General features: G+C 35.5%; 1 protein-coding gene across 2 annotated transcripts in view; it reads right to left on the bottom strand.

Annotated features, from left to right (window-relative positions):
• Window positions 1-26,308, bottom strand: part of phtf1 (putative homeodomain transcription factor 1) — a 37,300-nt gene continuing 10,992 nt past the window's right edge. For both annotated transcript variants that reach the window (XM_030134347.1, XM_030134348.1), the window contains exons 9-17: window positions 26,049-26,294; window positions 24,655-24,783; window positions 21,387-21,656; window positions 14,901-15,032; window positions 14,686-14,772; window positions 12,530-12,685; window positions 12,287-12,382; window positions 8,171-8,296; window positions 1-404 (exon numbers count right to left, since the gene is read on the bottom strand). In XM_030134347.1, the coding sequence (XP_029990207.1) occupies window positions 384-404; window positions 8,171-8,296; window positions 12,287-12,382; window positions 12,530-12,685; window positions 14,686-14,772; window positions 14,901-15,032; window positions 21,387-21,656; window positions 24,655-24,783; window positions 26,049-26,294 (1,263 nt within the window). In that variant the 3' untranslated portion in view covers window positions 1-383. The remainder of the gene's footprint in view (window positions 405-8,170; window positions 8,297-12,286; window positions 12,383-12,529; window positions 12,686-14,685; window positions 14,773-14,900; window positions 15,033-21,386; window positions 21,657-24,654; window positions 24,784-26,048; window positions 26,295-26,308) is intronic.

Genomic DNA, 26,308 nt, shown 5'->3' with positions numbered 1-26,308 from the left:
TTCGCACATCTGTACAATACACATTTAGAGAAGGGGGGATGGGGGGGGTGTCACAGAGACCTGGAATGCCCCCAGACCTTAACCTACTGCTATGTTTAGCCGTATACCGAGGAACATTCAAGGGTCAGAGTTAGGCACTGGGTTAGTGCCACGGCTGATGGAAACTGCACCAGCTGAGCAGCTCAGTAATGGTGTGTGAGTGACGGTCGGAGCATCCCAGACTCGTGACTGATCGAGTTCCAACAGGAGTTTCAGTTGAAAGGCACAGACAATGAATATACTGTCAGTAGGTTTGCACACTTTTGTAGATGAGACGTTCTGCAGCAGACTGAGGGAGTTTCTTCTCTCCAGTGTCCGACTGTTAGTGGTTTGACGTTTTCACATTAAGGCTTGATTTTCCAAAGCTGGGAATTAAGAAGAAAAGAAGATTACAGTGGAAAATAGAAATAAATTAAGTTTGTTTTACAAGATTCACAGACACACTTTTAGAAAGATTATTGTGATGATTAGGTCAGTGTCGCACTGAAAAAAATCTAAATCAAGATTGATCTGCTCATTGACTACCGGGCAATATTCAAGAAATGTTTTGTGAAAGAGAGGGAGGCTATGATTTATAGGGAAAATTAAATTTAAAGATTCATAAAGTACGCACTACATTAAAACGTTTCTGTATCACCATTTGTGGAGTAAAACTGTGGAACAAATTGTGTGTGGAGATAAAACAAATATCAAACATAATTCAGTTTAAAAAAAGATATAAAGAATTGATTCTTGAGAGGTACAGTATTTAATAATGACAATGAGGCTTGTTTGTTTATGAATGATAAATACTGACTGATAAATCTGCTGGAATTATTGAAGAGAATGTTTGATTTGTTGAGTCTGTTTGCATGACTGTACTGACATGAACATACTGTTGTGGATAATTCAGTTACTGCATTATGGATTGTTGTGGTTCGATGCTAAAATTAGGGAAATAGTATAGGCTGATTGTTGTATAAAGTTAATGATAAAGGTGTAAAAGCACTGAGGGGTAGGATTAAATAAGTTTGTACTTCTTCCTACTCCTTTTCGACCGTGCAAAATTTAGACTTGTATGTGCTTGAAGATAGATTCTGTCCATTTAAATGTTATTTTTTTTTTGTCTTCATTTGCTTTGTTTTGTCTTATTTTCTTTGCATGTTCAAAATGAAAAAAATAAAATAAAATAAAATAAAATAAAATAAAATTGATGATTGAATGAATAAATTAGTTTGGTATTCAATAAATGTTTCACTCACTGACATGTATAAGATGAAACAAGCAAATGTTCTTTGTTTTTGCCCCCAAAAAACCCATGTTTAATTGAATCTATTATCGAAATAGGTCACCTAATTGCTTAATTGTTGCGGCTTTAGTGGTAAAATAAGTATGTTTTTGGCTGATTTACATATTTTCTGTTTTAACCCATAAAAACCCAAAGCTACTTTTGTGGTAATTTGCAAATACATTTTTCTCTATAATTACCCTTTCTTAAGTGATTTATCACCATTTATTGCAATGTTATCCTCTTTTTTTTGCATTTGTACAGTAAAAATCTGGCATTTTTCTATATTTAATTCACTGATCATGTAGATGTTCATAAAATCTCAGAATAAATTCAAACATTATTATATCACACTGCAAAAATCAAAATCTTACCAAGTGTATTTTTCTCATTTCTAGTCAAAACATCTCATCACACTTACCAAGATAATTTTCACTTGTTCCATTGGCAGATTTTTTAGCTTAATTCAAGATTTTTTTGCTTAATTCAAGCAAAAAAAAAAAAAATCGACCAATGGAACAAGTGAAAATTATCTTGGTAAGATTTCTTGCAATAAGATTTTCAAGATCTAGGTCCAATCCCAATTCACCCCTTAGCCCCTCCCCTTTAACCCTACACCTTGGCTCTTGAACTTGACACTAGGGATGTAACGATTACCGGTATAACGATAAACCGTGGTAAAATTCCCGACGGATAGTATTACCGTTTAAATTCTAATTATCATGATAACCGTGTTTGATTACTTGATCACTTTGAAAGAGAGAGAGAGAGAGAGAGAGAGGGAGAGAGAGAGAGAGGAGAGAGGAGGAGAGAGAGAGAGAGAGAGAGAGAGAGAGAGAGAGAGAGAGAGAGAGAGAGAGAGAGAGAGAGAGAGAGAGAGAGGAGAGAGAGAGAGAGAGAGAGAGAGAGAGAGAGAGAGACCCTAAAACAACTCAAACTTGATACGGAAAATGGTCAAACAATGGCTATAAGGTGCCATCTTTAGTGCACATTTGTATGTTTGAGGTTTACATGTTAATATTTGAATGTTTCTGTCAATAGAAAGTACATTGTGCCTGTTATTTGATTTTTTTAGTTTTTTTTTTTCAAAATACAACTTGGTTAAATTATTTCAGTGTGTGTATTAGTACTTTCTGAACATTTTGAGCACATTTCAGCAATACCTTGATAATAATGATGACCGTGATAATTTGGGTCACAATAACCATGATATGAAATTTTCATATCGTTACATCCCTACTTGACACTACCCATTGAAACGGAGCTGCAAGAGGTGGGGGTTGAAACATTCTCCTATGAAATGAGACAACCCTTCGCGACCTGTTACGTCATCAGCAGTCACACTGGTCTACAAGGAAAATGCTTCCAGAATAAAAGTAATGAAAGTTTACCACATGAGAGTCACTGATAAAGAAAAATCAAGTAAAAAATGCCGGTTGGCTAAACTTTCCAAGATACAGCCTTGGGTCAAAATGTGAAATTCAAGAATTGAGAGAATGGGTTTGACTCAAAAGGAATATTTGTCTCAGAGCTACAAGATCTACTTCAAAACACTGCCTGCACATTAGAATACATTCACTTTACAGGTTCTATTTAGTGGAAGATTTCTAAAACTATTATATAGATGTACATAAACCAATATATACAGTCTCCTCTCGTTATACCGCCAACTTCCGTTCACGGCCAAATTGGCGGTATAACGAAAATGGCGTTACAACGGGTTGCGTCCATAATGTGCATGTCTTTACTATATGATGTCTATGCTGCCTCCGTTAACCCGTTCTAATTGCGTTTCTAAATAAATCTTGATTCTGTTATGTTGTAAGGGATCATTTAAAGTGGGGAAACATTTTAAGCATTACTATACCGTGTCGGGAAATGACACCCCATTATCTCGAGGCTTTGGCTTAATCCCACGTCCTCTTCCCGACATCCTGACCTACTGAGTGTTCTGCGATAAATGAACGGTGGCCGTTCCGTAGACCTACTCGTAGCTTGTCACGATCAGCGTCTGGCGCGTTTGTTTCAGTGCATTGTTAAAATTTATGTGTACTCGATGGCAATCACGCTGGCGGTATAACGGTCGGGAAATCAATGGTATAAGTGTTGTTTGTGCATGGAACTGGGCTGGCGGATGGCGATAGGCGGAAATGGCGGTATAACGGCGGGCGGTTTAACGAGAGTAGACTGTATGTGTAATAACACTTAATCATATACCTTGAAAACATCAGCAAACCGGCACTTTTGTCATTAATTTTTCAATTAATCTTATTAAAATACGTAACATTCAGCACATTTAATCTCTGAAGCACATAATTTCTAAAAAATTGTAGACCAGTGTCATCAATGCCGCTATTAAGAGATGCGAAAACTTTGTTTCTGAAAGTATTCCCCATGCTGTCAGTAACTGTAACCATCTCTGTTCCATGGGCTTTGGTCATCTTTTTGCGTCTACCAACTATAAACCGCAAAAATGCGATCTATAACACATTGAAGTGGCATTAAACGGTCGCTCAAATGATTAATATCTTTACGAAGAAAATACGTACATTTGTGTGTTTCTTTCATCACTTTTTGGCTGTGTTTACCTCCATCTTGCCAATGATTCAAACAGAATTTTTGGAAATTTCTCCCACCCCTCTGTTTATAGTGTGGTCCTGGAAAATTTCCGTTTCGAGGGCTATACATCCCTCCACCTTCGCCCTTCCCCTCTGTCTGATTGAGAATCGGAACAACACTACCCCTTCACGTATACGCACAAAACGAAGGGGTAGGGGTAAGGGGTGAATTGGGATTCAGCCCTATTGTCTAAAAATAAGTTCTTATATCTCACTGAAAAGTTACTCTTTAGGTGATTATGTCTTATTTTAAGTGTGATGAGATATTTTGACTGGAAATGAGAAAAATACACTTGGTAAGATTTTGATTTTTTCCAGTGTAGAAAGTTTACTGTTAAAATTACTAGTTACACTTAAAGAGTAATATAACTGTTTAATGACACCAGAGTAACACAACTTTTATAGTCGATTACTTTTTGGTTTCTTTAGTTTGACAAATGTTTTTTTTAAGTGGGAAATAAAGCCTAAATGTCTAAAAATATACTTGTGTAAAGTAATGATAGTGGTCTTGATCTGATTTCAGAAGGAAATATTCTTGGATTTTTAGCAGTGCAAAGCATTCTAATGAAGTGCGTTGAATTGATTTGAATCCCTCCTGCTCACTGATGCCCTGCCTAGTCAGTCTTAACTTAACTTTTGAGTGTTAACTGTCAATATTTTTTAAAACTTTTTAAAAATTGGAAAACATACAAAAACTGAGAGAAAGGCACCTGTAAAGAACACATGTGAAATTTGAAAAGAACTGGGTGAATAGTGTCTGAGAAATTAGTTGGGCAAATTTTCTAAGTTGAAATTTTCAAAAATTTGTAATTAAAAAATCGAAAAATTGAAATTCAGCCATCATCTCTACTAGTGGAAAAGAACACGTCTAAAACTGCAAAAGAATTGGATGATTAGTGTCTTAGAAATGGGATGGACAAAAATCTGTGACAGATGGAAGGATGGGTGAAATTCCAGGTATATCTACATGGCGGGGGTGTAATTAACAATTTCAACAGTGATACTTGGAATAGGAGCCAGTGCTTGATACACACAACAAAGTACTTATCACTTCGCCTCTCATTCTTTGTATGAACGGTGCCAGTTTGTCTGGAGAACTGAAGCAATTTTCACAAGATCCCAGCTATCAGTATGAGCACCCAACACTTCAACACCCACAGATATTGTTAAATCTCAAAGTTTAAATATCTCATTTCACTTGCAATAACCGCACCACACCCGTCTATTCAACCTGCTAGACACACCCAACAGCCTGTACAGTATGGCCTTTGTCTCACAAAAGCGTTTCTTCCTTGTGTATATAACAGACAGATTCACTCCATGTTAAAAAACAGAACTCTCTAACACAGTGTTTTTCAACCTTGGGGTCGGGACCCCACGTGGGGTCACCTGGAATTCAAATGGGGTCGCCTGAAATTTCTAGTAGATGATTAAAAAAAAAAAAATTAATAAAAAATATATGGTGAATTGAGAGAGACAATCACAATATACAAAAGACAAACTGTGAGTCTGAAACTGAAGCACTGTGGTTCTGTTTATCTGTCAAATGTTCATTGTGGTCAGTTTCAGATGCTGCAGCTCTTTCATAATTCATAGTTTGAGTTCTTGTTTGTTCAGTATTAATTGTCAGCCTTGTAAATCCAAGCTGGACTGACTGTACATATCCTGACCAAGGAAAATCAAATTATCACTTTGTACTGTAATCTACACCTGGCTTTTCTGCCTCCGTCCACAATAATATAGATTATATAGACTAAATGTCATCTAAAATCAACATTTATTTGCAACATAGTATGGCAAACTATTACATAATCAAAAACAAATTAATTTTAACAAAAAAATGTCTGTTTTGAATGTCTGGGGTTCTCATTTCTTAAAAACCATCATTTTGACTGAGAACATAAAGACCTTGGGGTCAGGACCCTATGTGGGGTCGCCTGAAATTTCTAGTAATTGATAAAAATAAAAATAAACTTACTAATAAAAAATATATGGTGAGTTGAGAGAGCCAATCATAATACATAAAAAGACGTGACAAACTCTGAAGCTGAAACTGAAGCGCCGTGGTACTGTTTATCTTTCAAATGTTCATTGTGGTCGGTTTCAGATGCTGCAGCTCTTTCATAATTCATAGTTTGAGTTCTTGTTTGTTCAGTATTAATTGTCAGCCTTGTAAATCCAAGCTGGACTGACTGTACATATCCTGACCAAGGAAAATCAAATTCTCCCTTTGTTCAGTAATCTACACCTGGCTTTTCTGCCTCCGTCCACAATAATATACATTATATAGACTAAATGTCCTCTGAAATTAACCTGTATTTAAAACATATTATACTAAACTATTACATGATCAAAAAAATTTAATTTTAGCAAAAAAAAAAAAAAAAAATCTCCATTTTGAATGTATGGGGTCGCCAGAAATTTATGATGTTAAAAAGAGGTCATGAGCCAAAATAGGTTGGGAACCACTGCTCTAACATCTTTTATTTATGGTACAATATTTGTTATATCCTCCTGAGATCCAGCAATGCATTTTTGTCCTCTGTAATGGACAAGAGTTTCACAGCTTTACTAAAAAAAAACAGTCCACTGAAAAGGACACTGTATATAAAAAAAAAAAAAGATTAAAAAAATGTATCTCAGTTGGTTTAGTTTTATTTCGAGCACATACAATCATAAGATAATAAAGAACCATACCATGGTCAAACAAAAATTTTCAGAGCTCGAAAAGGAGTGGGAAGAAGTAAAATTTATAGACTCCACCCCCTTTTTACAAACCAATAATTAAATTAATTCCACTTCCTTTGCTTTGTTAACACACTTTTTCTGTATATTTTTACAATAACACAAAACATCCACACAAACCATTCACATACACTTTTTTAGTCACCTCACACACTATCAAATTTGCATAATCAACTGTTTTTAATATAAACTGTAATATTTATATGCACTTTAAATATTTATTTAATTTGTTATTATACTGGATTTATACATCCTTTTAAATGCACAAATTGAAGAAGACATTTTTAAGTGTATCATGCTGTTTTCAATTATGGGGATTATTTAATGTAAAATGTGGAAACTGTTTACTTACTGGGTGTCGGGAGGATATCACTGAATATTAGAGGCAGCATTGATTTTTTTTGTAGTTTCAGTTATTTCATCTGTGTTTCATTCATTCAATAATTTGCTGCAGATAGTGAGATGACTTGATGTATTTTGTTATCTCATGTCATGGAAGATAAAACACACCTTTAACCACTTCTAATTGCTTTTATTAAAGCACCATGTTCTGTGAAATTAATGCCTCCATCTTCAGATTACTTTTATTTATTTATTTATTTTACAACTATTTGAATAAAGTCCTGATCCACATATCTGGGTGCTTCTAGGAAACTGGTCCCTAAAAACTGGGCATGGGGCTAAAAATTCAAACCAGATGTAGACTAATGTTATGAAGCAAGTTTGGAAGCAATTTGGATCTATTTTAAAAATAAATATTTACTGAGATAAAAGAGAAGCTATTTTTTCAGACAAAACACATTTTTCTATTATTTTACATTATATCTAATATAGAAATCCGCATGTAACATGCTCAAAAAGGACACGAAAATTAAGCGTGACTATTTTTTCGAATATCTTTTTTATTCTCGCACAGGTACATTTCGAGAATCGAACTAATTATGCAAGGTAGAGTGTTTCACAAAAATGATCACTGTTGCAAAATCATTAACGATTTATATGTGTTTAACTGGGCAGGTTCTGTATGTAACACAAGTGGACATGATGGGTTACATACAAAACCTGGAATGAGACTGAGATTCATGAAAAACCCACATGTCTGAATAAGAAAAACCACTAGGATCAACAAATTTAACACAGTGTCTTTATTTATAGCGGTATATAAGAACTTTTCAAGCCATGTTTTCAAGATAAAATGCACCGACACCTAGGTAGTTTTTCATGTCCCAATTTTGGTCCTATTTTTGGCCCCAATATTTTATTAAAAATTAATTAATTTTGGGAAGACTCAGAGCAAGAGCATCACTTTTTTATTTGCATTTATCTGAGGTCATCATTAGGTACATCCTGGGGGGAAATATGTCTAAATTTCTCTTTTATTATTAGGTCTAAAAAACTGGAAAAGTGCCAGGTACCAAAATGTACCCAGTTTCATAGAAGCACCCATCTATGTCAGTCCTCCAGTGCAGTTCAGACAGAAACACTTAAACCCTGTACTCACTCTGATGTTGAAGCCCAGCAGGTCGCTGACCACAGCAGACACAGCGGACAGGATGACCACTCGGGTGATGTTGTAGATCAGAGGGTTCACAGTCAGACCCAGCAGTCTGAACGGAGTATCCAGCTCCTGATGGAGGAAAAACAGAATACACTGGTGTTTGAGCTGACACGAAGAAACATCGCAGTTTTTTTGAAACTGCAGGTTTTGTACTTGAACTGCTTGATGAAATGAACTCTCCTTTGAACCATTATCCAGTAAAGTGATGAATCAGAGACCCTAAAAGCCACTATTTACAACTCAGTGAAAAGACAGACACTTTTTCTCCATTTTACCAAAGTTTTCACAGCGCACTGAATCTACAGGTCTAACACCACCCAATGGAAACTCTATGGATCAATTGATATTTTGACACTTAAAACATTTGAAACACAGTGGCTAGAGATCATAAGAGAAGTCTACACCATGGAGAAACTAAACTATTGGCTTAGAATGAGAGACAGTGTCTTTGTGACTAAGTGGGAGAAATGGACTCAGTATGACACAGTGAATGGTGCTTAAGGGTTGACAGACTCGACTGTATGTACCTTATTTTGATGATAGATATCGGTAACCATGACTATTATTTCTTCTGTTTCTGTTTCTTTACTTAACACATCTGTTTTATTTCTCTAACTCTACAATGGAATACGTAGTTTGAATATGTATCTCTTTGTTAAAAAGTGAAAAATCTCAATAAAAATGTGAGTATCAAAAAAACCCAAACATTTGAAACATTTGATATTGGGTCAAAACACAGTAATGTCCCACCAGAGAGCGAATTTTAATTGATTGCCATTCCAATATTTATTTCAATATAACGTAGCTCCTTGTTTTGGTCCAACTAAAGCAAAAATGAATTTAAAAGTAAAAATAGGACCAATAGCCCTGTAACTTACCAGCCAAATGAAAAGCTTTGGGAAATGTATCCAGATGCCATTTATTATCACCCAGTTATGTGTATTTATTCTATTACAGAAATATCCCATGTTTTGGTCATATCAGATCTGTAAAAAATTCAAATTCCAACTTGATATCATTGATACTTACTGATTTATTGTATCGATCCACTTCCTATCTGTTATAATGGGGAAATTTTTCAAAGTCGCACCAAATCCAGAATCAGATCCGGATCAAAATAATTGCAATACCTTGTGTTGACATCATCATAAAGAAGCTGTATACCAAGTTTGAAGTCAATCAGAACTGGAGTTTGGGAGAAAAAGACGACTGAAATTTTTTCCCCATAAGAGCCCATGTTAAATTTTGCATAAGTTCCCGGATCCAGAAGAAGATCCTGATCAGCATGTGGCCATTATGTTTTGGTCATCTCCCCATCAGGGCTGGACTGTAGAAATTTCTACTCGATATCATTTATATTTTTACTTAGTTATTGCAGCGATCCATTTCCTATCTCTTATAATGGGGAAATTTTTCAAAGTCGCACCAAATCCAGAATCAGATCCGGATCCAAATAATTTCACTAACTTTTGTTGACATCATCATCAAGAAGCTGTATGCCAAGTTTGAAATCAATCGGCATTGTAGTTTTGGAGAAGACGACGATTGACATTTTTGTAATGGACAACAGACGACGACAGACGCCACTTGATGACAATAGCTTACAGCCTGTCGGCCGGTAAGCTAAAGATGTGGGTCATTTAGCAACACTAATCTGTCAAATTGTCTCTAAAATGTCCCATCAGACAGATTTTGAATACCGTGTTTTGACCCCATTTAAAACTATATCCTGACTTCTAAGTTCATTTTTCATACACCTGACACCTGTTTGACACCCGAGCACAAATTGCAATTAGGTTTTAAAGCCCAGCCGTTGACACATACATTATGATTCTGACCATGAATACAGGGTTCCTACGCATTTGAAATGTCAAAATTCCATACTTTTTCCAGATTCTAATTTCAAGATGTCTCTTGGCAAAAAAAAATTCCAACCAGTCTTAATATTTGGGATTTATGAGGCAGTCGTCAGATAATTTCCATCTACCCATTATGAGTTCTACCAACACTCACACAAGGCATGTTGAATAGGTCGCCCACGAACAGTGTGTGGACATCACCTGTCCGTCAAAGCAGCACTGAAACTTGACGACACCTGGGCGGGACTTAAAATGGGTTGGAGGAGGATAAGAGCAGAAGGCGGGGCATTCAACTTGTCAATCTGCCCAGATGTTTTCTGGGACGCGTAGCTGACTGTATGTGCTCTCACACAAATATTTTAACTGCATTAGCGAGGGCCTTAAAAAAAACAGATCGATCCATTTCTTTTTTTTAGATATTCATAATTTTATATACTACCACTGCTGCACTTTATACTCTGCTGTTGTCACTTTATCATGGCTATACCCACTTCACTTAACAAAGTTTACAATAATGCACAGTGCACTTTACGACTGCTGCTACCGCTAGTGTTGGTCTTAGGTGCTTACTTTTATTTATTTAGTTAGGCTACTCATTTACATTTAGAGTTGTTAGTTTGCTTAGTTTTTTAGATTTGCTTATGTATATTTATTTAGACTCCTTTTTAGATTTTTTTTAGACTTGTTGCAGTTTGTTAGATATGCTTAGTTATATTTATATAGGCTCCTTATTTAAAGTTAAATTGTTACAGTTCTTTTGCTTAGATTGTATCTGGTTGGCGAAGGGGTACCTGCAAAGTAAGAATTTCATTGTACGATGTAACTGTAAATATATTCTATTATTCTATTCTATGTTATAGAAAACAGAACAGTGGTAACAGTCTCAGAAACATGAACATTTTTCCATATATTTGTTTCCATTTTTCAAACTTTTCCAGACCTGTAAATTTATACAATCAAATTCCATACTTTTCCATACTTGCGTAGGAACCCTGTGAATAGTATTTACTGTAGCACAGGGGTGTCAAACTCATTTTGGTTCAGGAGCCATATTTAGCCCAATTTGATCTCAAGCGGGCCAGAGCAGTAAAATAATGACTTAATAACCTATAAATAATGACAAATCCTAGTTTTTCATTTTGTTTTAGTATAAAAAAACCCAATTAAATTATGAAAATATTTACATTTTATAAAAAAAGATGTGAATAACCTGAAAAAACAGAAATTTCATTTGAAAAATTAGTGCAATTTAAACAACATTATGCCTCGACTTATTATTTATACATGTACATTACACACAGTGTTACATAAACATTTGGTAACAGGCAGAATATTGTTAAAATTTTGGAGTTTGGAACTAAAATTTGAACAATTTCTACAATATTCCATCTCTTATTATTAACACAACTACAGATCACAGTGGATCCATAAATGCACAAAACATTTAGTAACAGGCAGAATATTGTTAAAATTGCACATTTGGTGTTGTTCATCTTTGTTTTTATTTATGTATTTATTTGTATTTTATTGTGAAAAAATAGTTTTGTAAATGTAAATATTTTCACTGTGTAATGTTATTTTTTTCACTTAAATTTTTTCCACATAATTTTTCCCAAAGAAAATTTGTCGTTATTATTTTTGGGTTATTGTGTTGTTATTTTTACTGGAGATCACATTGGTCTGTATGTGGAACCTGAACCCAAATGATTTGGACAACCTTGACTGTTCAGGCTAATTTTTGCACTTTCATCCTGGGGGCCGGAATGGAACCTGTGGTGGGCCAGGTTTGTGTTTCACACCTGTGCTGGAGCACATAAAACCCAATAAACACTAAAGCCTGGATCATGTTGCAGATGTAGAAGCAGCTCTGTGCACAGTTTAGTCACATGCGATACTACTGCTTTGCTTTTGATGACATTATGTTCACACTGCTCTCAAACACAGCAGGAAACATACAGTCTGGACTGGCCACCTTGAAGAACACTTGTATTTGTTTTTAATATACTTAATATTCTAACACCACCCAATGGAAACTGTATGGATCAGTTAAAACATTTTCACTTGTCTTCAGTTTGTTCCTGGCCCAAAAATGATTGTAAACCCATTAAATGTCTGCTTCATCTGATTTAAATGACTAAAACTGATCATGTGCACTGAGACAATGTTATATTCATTATTCATACCTAAAGTTGCTACTTACCTTCATTAGTTTGGTAGCCAATTTCAAAACATTATTAACAATATTTAGTTCTTCTTTCTTGTTTGGTTTTTTCTCCATCTTTAGATACAAATTGATCTGAAACCAAGAACATTGAATGACAAAATCAGGCTGTTGTAATTAAAGAGAGTGACAACAATATGAATAAATGAGCTGGTGTTGTATTATCACAGCTGTGCTCATAGAAACAGCACATGTGGCTGTTTTATGGCCTCAGGCTCTTACCTGCTCAGTGAGCAGTACTGAGGAGTTGCTGTATTTGCAGTTGGTCTCTGAGCCCAGCGTGGCCAGCCTTAACAGGAAGAGGACAAGCGATGAGCCCCACAGCATCAGCTCCCAGTTTGTCACAGAGTCCAGGAATGTCTTGTGGCTGTGCAGAAGCTGAGGAAGAGCATAAACACCGGTGTTTACACTGGCAGCTTCCAGGACTTTGTTGGTTTGTTGTTGTAAAAATGAAGCGTGGGAAAAAAGAACAGAACAGAACAGAGGATACAAAACAGATTGTTTTTGTTCTGTCTTTATATACTCAGTGCCAATGAAAACGCAACACTTGAATGTGTTTTATTGTTCCTGAGCTGCATCAATATGTTTAAGTTTCACCTGTATAAGATAATCCCAGACAATTTCTTAACAACCTGAGACGGGTTGAGCTATTGTCACGCTTGAATGAACTTGTCTGCATTCATAAGACTTGTTTTTCTCATTGCTCAGCAATGAACTGCTCAACTTAAGGAATTGTGGTCAGTTAAGGAGTGGTCATGTTCTGTATATAAAGGCAAGCTGAAAAGCACCAAAATCATTTGCAATAACTCAGCGATGCCTAGACTGACACGTGACCAAAGATGCCATGCTGTGGGGCTCCCGGAGGCCGGAATCTCTGCTCGGCAGGTGGCGCGCCGTTTTGGATGCAATGTGTCCATCATAGTCAGGATGCAACAGAGGCATGACGAAACTGGCTCAACTGCAGACAGACCTCGCCCTGGACGAGCACGTGTGACCACGCCACAGCATGATCGCTACATTGAGCTGCAGCACCTCCGGGACCGCTTTGTGACTTTTGGTTTTGGGGGTTCTTGAGTTTCTTTCTTTATCCTTATTTTTTGTCAACAAATTTGGATGTGATTTTTTATTTTTACTGTATAGAAATGGTCTATGATTAATTCCAAAGAGCTTATGGAATAAAAATCCTCATCGATTTAAAAAAATATAAGAATCTTCAAGTGTTGCATTTTCATTGGCACTGAGTACATCAATCAATCAAATTTTATTTATATAGCGTCAAATCATAACAAAAGTTATCTCATATGATCTGAAGCCCATAAGGTCACTAATTCTAGTTCATGGAGAGACTTCAGATGGAAAAATGTCTCAAGATTTTTCAGGACCCCGGAGTTAATTTCAAAAATGAACCCTGTGAACCCCAATACCTGTTGGTGACATTGTGGGGTGCATATTCTGGACGTGTCCTAAGATCAGACCTTTCTGGGATGATATATTTGCCGCTGTGAACACAGTTTTCAACCAAACATTTTCCAAAGAATTAAAGTTTTGTTATTTTAGGTGTAATCCCAGAAAGTTTAGAGGGAAATAATCGAAAATACCTTTTGCGAATTTTACTAGCGGCAGATAGTAAATGCATCACTATCAAGTGGTTGACACCTGAACCTCCCACAGATAACATTTGGATTGAGAAAGTGAGGGAAATCTATCAGATGGAGCAAATTACTTATGGACTTAGAGTTCGGGAAGAGATATTTACGAAGAGATGGAGTCTCGTTATTCACCTTTTAATGCAATAAGCATTCAGAAGTGGTCTTGTATATACTTTTTTGTGTCTTTACAGTGTCATTCATGTTTCATTTGTGACGAATTGTAGTCAGTATCTACTGCAGATATCCATTTATTTTTCATATATGCCATATGGGGATGTTTGGTTAGATATGTTTAAGTACGTAAAATGTCTTGTGTATTTGTATGAGCAAAACTAAATAAAAATTAGGTTAAAAAAAAGTTATCTCAAGACACTTTACATTTAGAGCTGGTTGAAACCAGACTCTCAAGCCAATTTACAGAAACCCAACAGAATTCTCCAGGAGCAAACACTTGGAAATGTAGAAATCTTTTATTTGGTGAATGTAAAATTAAAATTTCTTTAATTTACAGATAACATGACACGTATCGTGTAAATGACGCGTACTAAAATATTAAATTCCATATCTCACAGTTCTATCAGCTCATATTTTGACGTGTTCAGATGCTCTGTGTACACGCTGCCGTCAGCCTTTTATTTCGTGCCTGTGCCTGACTCACACTGTTTACACAACTTTATTGCATTAATGTCCTTAGATTAGATGAGATGTGTTCCATCAGATATGACTGACCTGGGCACAGATGATGAATGAAATGGAAAGTGCTAAAAGGAAGATAGTGGAGACAATGACGTCAACGGAGCGCTGTGGCCCTCGTCTCTGCAATGAAAAGGCAAATCACTGGCACGGCACTAGAAGAAGATAATACAGTTTCATGGCTGCTGTCTACTACTGAAACAAGAATACACAGACGTTACAGGATAAAGTGAAAGCAGACGAAAACATACCCTGAGAAAAGAGCGTAATGACAACCACATCTTAATGTTCTGCACTTTCTTCAGCCTGAAATGAGGAATCTCTGACTTCTTTGCTTTACGAGCTGAGGTGAGATGGCTGAAGTACTTGGCAAACAAGAGCCTCTGTGGAGAAAACATGATGAAAAACACAAAACCAAAACAAAGCACAAGATGAGTGGAAAGTATGTCACATGAGCACATCACACCTCAAGCTTGAACCACTTCCCATTTCCATCCAATAATTGCATACCTATATTATTGTGATAAAAAAGGTTCATGTCAGTTGCAAGGTTATAATAGTTTTGGATTTTTACCTCTGCCAGTAGGTATTGTGATCGCTTTGCTTTGTGTGCGTGCATGCATGTTTGTTTGTTTGTTAGCAAGATAACTCAAAAAGTTATGGACAGATTTTCATGAAATTTTCAGAAAATGTTGATACTGGCACAAGGAAGAAATGATTCCATTTTGGTGGTGATCGGGGGGGAGGGACTGATCTACCTTGGCGGAGGTCTGCGCTCTCCGAGTGCTTTTCTTGTTCATTATAGTTTAGTTTTATTTAGTTCTGACTTTTTTTTCTCTAATTCAGTTAGTTCTAATTCCTTTGTAGAGCAGGTTTGCTAGTTTTTATTAGTTTTAATTTTTTTCTAAATGCTTAGTTTTAGTTTAGTTTTAGTTTCGTCATATCTTTTATCTTCTTCGCCGTCGTATTCAAATAAATCCCATACAGGACTCTGCTGCTTTCTCCCAACTTTAGTCTCCATGTTTCCAGGTAGAGTGGGTATGAGAAGACGACTGTAAATGACAAATGACGACAAGTAACGGACCGTGAAGTGTTGTATGGTGCCAGCAGCTAAAATTGCTCGAGCGAAATAAATCAATTTCGTATCAATCCAACATTGACAAAGATGAAAACTAAGGGAATTTTAGCAGTAATTTTTATACGTTTTAGTTAGTTTTGTAAGCACACAATACAGTTTCAGTTTGTTATGGTTTTTTTGTTTTAATCATAGTTTTTATTTATATCAGTTAACGAAAATGTTTTTTCAATTCTAGTCTTCGTCATTTCGTTAGTTTTCGTTAACGATAATAACCTTGGTCAGTTGTTATCAGGGTAAATGTCAAATCAATATTTCTTTTAAACTGTGCTTTAAGCTGATATTTCTTTTTGAGTGAGAGTTGAAGAAATTTATGATTTTAAATGATTATTTATGGTCAGAACATGACAAATACTTCAGGTAGATCATTTAAAATAGTTATATTGATTAAAAAAGTGTAAACACTGAATAAAATTAAGTGTATACAAACTGTGCAGGACACAGTGTTTATAAAAACAGCTTTATTCCTGTCACCGTCACTGAGCTCAAAAAGAAATAGTGACATTGCACTTTATTAACTTATTTTAGTGATTTATTCTATTTCTTTGCTCAATTTATTATTATTGTGACTTCAAATTTTTAAATTTTATGTTCTTGTCCTGGTTTTTATCCCAGACTGTTTTTATCTTCTCTGGGTTCTTATTGTGTTTTATTGCATCTTGTTTTTATTTATTTGATCTTATTTATTTATTTTATTCTTTTACTTATCCATGCTGCTATACTAATGAATGGTGGAACACTGAGCACTTTTTGTCCTGTCTGGAAGCTCGATCAAGTACCTGCCTAACAGGTTCAATGTACGTCTTGCTGTACTGCCAAAAGCAATCACCTTGTCCGTAAAACAAATCTACCCACGGGTACAAATAAAGTAACCTTGAACCTAATTTTGTACGCATTTTATAAGTGTAGATGATAATGTAACCAAAATTAGCCCCAAAAGAGAAAATAAAAATGTTTATTGCAGTGATATTAACCCTTTCATGCATAGTAGTCACTACAGTGGACAGCTATTCTACAGTTGTTCTCTTGTATATTTATGGATTTTGTTGTTTTACTTGCATATCAACCTACACAGTGGACACGTATGCACCATCCCATAATACACTGCAATTCATACCATTACTGTAGCTTTCCTGTTCTTGATAAATCTGATCTGCAGTGACATATTTGAGCATATATCAACTGCTAATTATTATTGGACTGCAATTAATATTTTTTGAAAAGAAAAAGATATTGTTTTTTTGCACATTATCTGAGTGTGTAGTAACTAATATTATAGTATGTTAAAATGTGAGAAAGTGATCAGATTAGCAGCATTAAAAATGCTTTATTTCATAGTTTTCACACAGTTTGTTGCTTCAAAAATGAAATGCATGGTGTCCAGCTAAGTGGACATTTTTGTAACTTCTTGAAAAATAGGTTCATAAAAAAAATAAATCACACTGTTTTTTGTTTTTTTTTGTGCTTTTTTTTGCCTAAAGAGGAATAAAAACACTCAGAAAAAAAAATCTTGATTAAGGTTCTCATAATTCATGCATGAAAGGGTTAAATTATATTATGATATTTGTCATTATGGTTTTGTGGTCCAGCCAATTGTTAGCATAACAATAAAACCCCTGAATTTAATCCTCTGTTAGTATGCAGACATACAACATCGGCAGACTGCCACTAGGGGGCAGACCAACTCACAATGACTGAATAATTGAGATGAAGACAGTAAGAAGGGAGTGTATTCAGCTGAGAGCTCTGTCGTGCACAGGAAAAAACCTCTCATATAGTTTATGATTAAAGTAATCAAAGATTTATTACTGTATGAGAACAAAGGTCCCTTCACATTTTATATTTACAACTATATCAATGATTTCTTTTGTTTTACTTTTTACACTATTACACAGTGTATTTACATTTAAAAAAAATATTCTTGTCCATCTGCATATTTTTGCACATAGATTTTATAACCTGTGTATATATATCGTTCTGTTTTTACTCTTGCATGCCTTTTGTTTTTGCACCATGCGGAGTAGTACCCCAATTTCACTGCACCGTGTACTTATTATGCTCATGCAATGACAATAAAGATTTATCTTATCTCATCTTATATAATGATTTCTTGGTTCATTTTTCATACACCTGACACCTGAGCACAAATAGCAAATGCTTATTTTGCAAATACAGGGTTTCAAAGCCCAGCTGTTAACACATACAGTATAATTCTGACTGTGAATAGTATTTACTGTAGCACATAAAACCCAATGAACACCAAAACCTGGATAATGTTACAGATGTAGAGGCAGCTCTGGGCACAGTGTGTTCAGTCACATGCAATACTACTGCTTCGCTTTTGATGATATTATGTTCACTCTGCTCTCAAACACAGCAGTAAACACACTGTCTGGACTGGCCACCTTGAACAACACTTGTATTTACTACCTCTGCCAAGGAGGTTATGTTTTTGCCGGTGTTGGTTTGTCTGTCTGTCTGTCCGTGTGCAAGATAACTCAAAAAGTTACAGACGGATATGGATGAAAATTTCAGGAAATGTTCATACTGGCACAAGGAACAAATGATTAAATTTTGGTGGTGATCGGGGGGCGGTTTGCACACTGATCTGCCTTGGCGGAGGTCTGCGCTCTCCAAGTGCTTTTCTAGTTTTTAATATTCTGGATTTTATATTTTAGCAAACAAAAAAAGAGGCACAAGCATATTCTCATTTCTTTTTTTCCATACTTTCCTAGATTTGGAAATCACCAAAATCAAGTCTGGTAGAGTTTCATACTGTCTTCCACATACAGTTATTGTAGATCATTCATTTATCAAGACAGCGGTAGGTGTGTTAGAAAATATCGGTTCTGCAATATATCGTGATATTTCATTTCACAATACTGTATCGATATTTTTAGGTATTTATTCAAATGCAGATATGGTGGAGGTACATTTTTGTTTTTTGTTTTTCTGTATTGTTTATATCTTATTTATTATTATTTAACACTGCTTTATTAACTAATGGTCATTTGGAGGATCCTAAAAGCCCCTAATGTGTGAGAGTGGCAGATGTTAGTTCAGTGGTTCCCAACCCTTTTTTTTTTTTTACTCGTGACCCCACTTTAATATCATAAATTTCTGGCGACCCCAGACATTCAAAACAGAGACTTTTTTTGTTGTTGCTACAACCAGTTTTTTTTGATCATGTAATAGTTTGCTATACTATGTTGCAAATAAACGTTAATTTTTGATGACATTTAGTCTATATAATGTATATTATTATGGACAGAGGCAGTAAATCCAGGTGTAGATTACTGCACAAAGTGAGAATTTTATTTTCCTTGATCAGGATATGTACAGTCAGTCCAGCTTGCATTTACAAGGCTGACAATTAATACTGAACAAACAATAATGAATTATGAAAGAGCTGCAGCATCTGAAACCGACCACAATGCACATTTGACAGATAAACAGAACCACAGTGCTTCAGTTTCGGCCTCACAGTTTGTCATGTCTTTTATGGACTGGGATTGTCTCTGTCAACTCACCATATATTTTTCATTCGTAGGTTTATTTTGGGTTTTCTTTAGCAATTACTAGAAATTTCAGGTGACCTCATTTGAATGCCAGGTGACCCCACATGGGGTCCCGACCCCAAGGCTGAAAAACACTGTGTTAGTTCCTTTGGAAACTAAGAGAATTAGAAAAAAATTGTGATATAGCATTAGAGTCTGTTCTGATCAAATAAAAATGTGTTTAGTATTTGTACATATTTGTGGTGTAATTCAATTCTTCCAGGAAATATTCTTTAAAAAAAAAGGAACAAAAAATTGCCTCTTTAACAGTATCATGATATATTGTGATATATCGTATCGTGATCTTAGTATTGTGATTTGTATCGTATCGCCTGATTCTTGCCAATACACACCCATAGACAGGGGTAGTTGTTTGTTTACCTGCTTTACTAGTTTCAGCTTCTTCCTGTAGCCTTCGTCAACTGCCTATAACCTCCTGAGACCCAAGACAGTGAAAGTTTTGGCTTTTTTACTTTAAATATTTGCCCTGATTGGAAACAGCATGATACAACAATTTTTTTCAAATACATTTTTTATTATTTATTTATTTTTATGGAATTTCCTTTTCAGTAGACAGTTTTTTTTTTGTTTTTTTTTTTTTAGTAAAGGTGTGAATCTCTTGTCCCCTACAGAGGACAAAAATACATTGCTGGGTCTCAGGAGGATAAGACATGTCACAGCAACATAATGTGACACTTCTGATGAAAGCCACAGGAAGTTGCTGAAATTAGTAAAGCAGGTAAACAAACAACTAGCCCCGTCTTGATAAATGAATAATCTACAATAATCACCAAAATCAAAAAATTCATGGGAAGGAATACTTCTCGGATCAAAAAAAGAGTTTGTTCGAGGTGCTCTTTGGAAAAAGGGATTCAAAAAGTAGACATCAACTGAAAGAAAAATCCAAAGCACTCTCTTTAAACATTAAAATGCCTTTATTGACATGGCACAGTCATGTAGACTGAATGAAGAGTTGGACTTTTCTGTTTTTCTGTAATGTATTACTTGTTTCTTGTTTTAAAGACTTTACACTGTTTTGATCTTAATTTAACAGGGATATGTAAATTTTGCACTGCTTTTATCCATGTATATTTGTAAATATTTCTATTTGACCTGCAGTGACACCATCTGCTGGCCGTTTACATATGAACACCCTCTGTAGGCCATTACCTTCATGTCCAGTGAGCAAGTCCCTATTGGTCGATCCTACTATATAGGAACCTACAGTTTTCCAGGCTCCTGTTTGACTTCCTGATGAAGGCTTGAAGCCGGAACGTGTTGAAGTGTTTTGAGGGTCTAGATATGACCATGCCATGTCAATAAAGGCATTTTAACCCTTTCATGTACGAATTATGAGAAACTTAATCAAGATTTTTTCCTGAGTGTTTTTATTCCTCTTTAGGCATGAAAAAAACAAGGTGATTGAAAATTTTCAAACGAAAAAAGATTAATAAATAAAATAAATAAATAAAAAATAATATATTAAAAAAATAAAGTTTAAAAAAATAACAAAAAAAAAAACATAATACTAATAATAATGATGATGATGATAATAATAATAATGATGATGATGATAATAATAACAACAACAACAACAACAACAACAACAACAATAATAATAATAATAATAATGAAGAAAATGTTCTTATGAACTTTTTTTTCATGACGTTGCAAAAATGTCCACTTGGACGCCATGTGTTTGATTTTTGAAGCAAAGAAACATGTATTTACTGATAAATTGTGTGAAAACTGGGGGGAAGGGGCTGGTAGTTCAGGGGAGATCTACTCAATGTTACCAATTCATGTCAGAAAAGATATGTAGTGTCTTAAAACTTTAATAAAGATATGTGTAAAAAAAAAAAAAAAAATCCCTGAATATACAAGAGAACAGCTGTAGAATAGCTGTCCACTGTAGTGACCACTATACATGAAAGGGTTAATGTTTAAAGAGAGTGCCTTGCGTTTTTCTTTCAGTCGATAATCACCAAAATCAAATTCCATACTTTGATATACACAGTTGAACGTACGACTCGGGTAGCACTCACCTGTTTATACGTCCTCTCAGCCACACACATCATGAAAAAGAACAGTCCTGTGAGGCAGATTCTTTGCACGGTTGTGATGAAGAAAAATGTGTAGGCCTTGGGATCAGGAGGACCCACTGCTATTTCTACGATCTCCGACATGGACAGGGAGCTGAGGCTCGACATGTGCAGATGCTGCGCCAGACGAAAGGCAAAGGGAAGCAATGCCAAGGTGGCGGTCACAAACCCACCGAACATGAGGTAACCCATACCCTGCTCCACCTGCTTCACCTGTCAGAAAAGACGAACAGCGCACATCTAGTTATTCTGCTGATAACAGACGCACTCTACTGCTCAGATACGTTGATGGTTATATCATCACAAACCACTTATCTACAAGTGGCAGTGAATGACACTTAAATATTCTCTGGAGAGCAAGAACATGACTTCCATTAATGCTATATTCATAAAAACATTCACATACATACAAGACAAGTTAAGGCATGAAAAAGCAAGATACAGTAGATAGAGAAAAACATAGACTGAGGTTATATATGTCAGGGTAGAGACTGCGATCTGGTAGGATCGGCGATTCTACCAGTAGAGACTCCGATCGTAGTCTCTACCAGTAGAAACTCCGATCAGAGTCTCTGACCCTAACCCTAACCCTAACCCGATCGGAGTTTCTAGTGGCAGGATCAGAGTTTCTACCAGTAGAGACTCTGATCGGAGTTTCTACTGGTAGAGACTACGATCGGAGTCTCAACTGGTAGAATTGCCGATCCTACCAGATCGCAGTCTCTACCCTGATATATACATGTAAAAAATCACTTACAACATAGAATACATGCAAATGGAGCTTTGATGGTTTTGTTGAAATTGTGACAAAACACCAAAGCAGAACCATTACAAGAAAAATAGAACCAATGTCCCTGGATCTCACCGACGTGTCCTATCAACAATCAATAACAAGCTGAATTTGTGAGGTTGTCAGGTTCTGGCGCTATGTTCGAAGCCTGTGGTCTGCATGCTGGAGATTAATCTCCCAATAGAAGTGGGTGGTACTTTTACCTGAGGATAACTCAACCAATAAAATGAAAGTCCATATATGACCTCCTATCAGTGCTTAAAAGTAACTATATTGATATCTCTAAATTGCAAAAATCTAAATCTTACCAAGTGTATTTTTCTCATTTCTAGTCAAAAAATCTCATCACACTTAAAATAAGAAATAATCACCTAAAGAGTAAATTTTCAGTGAGATATAAGAACTTATTTTTAGACAACAGATCTGGAAAATCTTATTTCAAGAAATCTTATCAACATAATTTTCACTTGTTCTTTTGGCAGATTTTTTTTTTTGCTTAATTCAAGATTTTTTTGCTTATTTCAAGTAAAAAAAAAACCTGCTGATGGAACAAGTGAAAATGGTCTTGGTAATATTTCTTAATTCAAGATTTTCAAGATCATTTGTCTAAAAAAAAGCTGTTATATCTCACTGAAAAAGTTACTCTTTAGGTGATTATGTCTTATTTTAAGTAAGTCTTAAGTAAAGACTAGAAATGAGAAAAATACACTTGGTAAGATTTAGATTTTTTCCATTTCCACATTATAAACCATTAAAATATGGCCAATTATAAATAAAGGCAAAGTTTTAATATTTCAAAAATTTGTCAAAAATCCAAAAATCTGAATTTCTCAACACAGTTAACAAACTTTGTAGACACTGTCCAAAGGAAGCGACTTATAAAATTTGAAATGAATCCAGCCTGTAGTTTCAGAGAAGAAGTTTGAAGAAATTGCTAACGAAGATGACCATATAGACGGATACAGTGCCTTCACAATAGCTCATGGTCTATCAGCTGGTGAGCTAAAAGCCAACAAGCCGACTCCTTCAACTTTGTCAGTTTGGGTCGCAGTTCCTATGATTACAACGTTTCCTACAGCGCTGCAGAGTCATAACCGAGTAGTGGATGGGGCTGGCTAAGGGAAGATTAACATCTAGATCAAAAATTACATTTAAAATTACCTTTTCAAGACTTATATATTTTGAAAGTACATTACTTCTAGTGTCCAGCACAAGTTCTATTTTTTTTAGAAAAAAATGTTTTAAAAATATTTAGATTGCATTCTATTCAGCATAAATTTATGTTTGCATTCTTTGTCCATCATTGCAATTCAAGCCTAACTTTGATCCTCTTCTGCTGAACGTATATTACACTGATAATAAGTTGTAAGGTCCATTTAAAAACCTTTTGCTACTCTTTACAAATATTTAATGAACTGAGATAAATATATGTTAAAATGTATTAAATTAGTTTATTAAGGTAGTTGATTTTGAAGATATCATATATGCAATGTAATACTAATAAATATGATGAATAAACAATTGAAACTTAATTATTAAACGTAATTATTCTCCTTTGTTCATCCGTTACCGAAACACTTATCAAAACTTGCTATTTTATGCCTTTATACAGTCACGGAAAAAATTATTAGACCACCAAAAGTCATCAAAAACAATTCTTATGCAATCAAGTACTAACTCCTGTGTGTATCATGTGACATGGAATGTCTAAAAGCTCTGTATTTGGCAGTACAATGCCATAGCTATTGATATAAGAACTGAAGTGAATTTGGTTATTATCAAGAAAACATGGAAAATGGCTAGATATCAGCTCTGAAATTAAACTCTTATGAACTATTTTTGTTGTTATCATTACATTTGTCCAAATAAATGTACCTTTAGTTGTACCAGGCATTAAGATGAACAAGAAATTGAATAAAACAAGGGTGGTCTAATAATTTTTTCCGTGACTGTACATGGAAAAAATACAAACTGTTTACTGTTTTGCAAAACAGACTCCCTAGAGGATTGACAGTAAAGATTTTGACAGTTTTATGAAAATTGGAACCGCACTTTAAGACAGGTTTTATAAAATGGTCAAAAACAGATGTTAATTTTCTGTCCATCCGTTACCGAGGGGTTTTAACTATTTTTAAGCCAGAAAATTTGGTTAAGACATTTTTTTTCAATCACACATCTAAAAGTGCTCATTATTCCCTGCAAAATGACGACTCATTCATCTTTCTACCATAAATAGTTGTGAAATGGCAAACAAAAATGTAGTAAGGCTGTCCATCCGTTAGCGCTTGGCCAGCCTCGGATACACTCAACTACTGTTACAGACTCACAGGCCTGTGTGTGGACTGAAATATTTGTGTTTTCTCTGCTCTGGTCTGTTTCTGCTGAGGCAGTTTTTAACAAAATAAAGGACCAACTGCGTACCCGTGTGAGGATGATCCCACTTATCTCCAGTACTGACATGTCCGCTTTCTTACACTCGCCCTGCTCCCATATGATGGCGCTGACACGGTCCTTAGATGGGTGACACGCCTGCAGCCAAGACAGCTGGTTCTGTAAGGAAAACAATAAATACAACCTGCTGAGTCGGAGGTTTCTGTTGTGTGAAAATGCAGTGTGTTCTGCAAGACACTGAGTTCAACAAGTGTTATTTCCTAATAAGTCTGACCACTCATGAGGTTTAACATTACTATATACAATGGTAGACAAAAGTTTTTGGACACCCCATGCATTAGTAATATACTGCATTATGAATCACTGTTAAGTCATTGAACTCTGCCAAATACTGTTCCATTCTCATGACTCACATGCTCCCTTCTGCACATGCCCTGTTCTGTCAAAACTGGATGTTTCAGCACATAATGAAACACATCCAGGGTGTGACAGGCTGAAACTGTCAAGAATTTATTCATTTTTTATTGTTAACAATAAACTAGTGCCGTTAAACGATTAAAAATCTTAATCAGATTAATCACAGTGTTCCTGTGGATGAATTTTGATTAGTCTCAATTAAATATCATTAATTTTTAATCTTTATTAATCGCGTTTCATTTTGCATGAGGAAAGACACTCAAGGAAGAAGGGAATATATATGCACTTATTTGTTGCACTTGTTTCTTTTCATATCCAGCTAATTCTGTAAAACCCTGTGATGCAACCTCGTTGTGATATAGGGCTCTACAAATAAAACTGAATTGAACTCAATATGTTTATTAAACACCTTCATCGGTTTCAACAAAACAAACTGAAACATAACAACTTGAAACAACTGTTTCGTCTTGGGGTTTTTTGTCCTCATCTTTCCATCCAGAGGGTCAACGTGCTGTTTAGCATCTTCCATCTTTATGGGTTGGTTCTGCTGCCTGTGACTAATGGATCAACTGCCCATTTGCTCATACTCTACTTGCACAAAGTGACCCAAATACATTCTGCTGCAGATGGGTTAATTGCGTTAAAATTTTTAATCAGATTAATCATGATGATGGATTAATCTGCGTTAATGCGTTAATTTTGACAGCCCTACAATAAACAAAAAATTCATTTGCATCTGTGTGTGTCTGATGCAGCCTCACCTTTTGAAACACAAAACAGATTATTCTGCAAATATTTCATCATAATATTTGAGACTGTGTAAAATTTTCAGGGTGTCCTAAAACTTTTTTTCCACTACTGTATTAGCTATATAAATGCCAAGTGGGTTCTTAGTAGTGGGTGTTTGACATCATTAATTCAGTATCTGAATAAATATGTAGTTGCTTTTCATTGGGCCATTTATCATCCACAGATAAAACCTCAGTATATATGTATTTTTTTCTTACTCCAGTGATTCCGTGCCTCAGACTGTCATCATCGCTGCTCAGATTGGTCGATTGCTGAAGGCCCATGTTAGCGCTGTACCTCCCATTCCCCTCGCTGTCACTGCTACCAGTGGAGGCGGAGTCAGGTCCTTGAAGAAGCTCCTCCCACATCGTATCGTCAGTGTCTGAGGCAGGACGGGGGCCTACGCTCGGCCTGAGGCGCTCCACCTCACGAGGTTTCACCTTGATAGCAGCCCCACTTCCTTCCTGCTCAAATGATA

This window comes from Sphaeramia orbicularis, chromosome 5, assembly GCF_902148855.1.
Source record: "Sphaeramia orbicularis chromosome 5, fSphaOr1.1, whole genome shotgun sequence".
Taxonomy (NCBI): domain Eukaryota; kingdom Metazoa; phylum Chordata; class Actinopteri; order Kurtiformes; family Apogonidae; genus Sphaeramia; species Sphaeramia orbicularis.
Note: the sequence above shows the minus strand (reverse complement) of the source record. Positions and strands in the feature narration are given on the sequence as shown.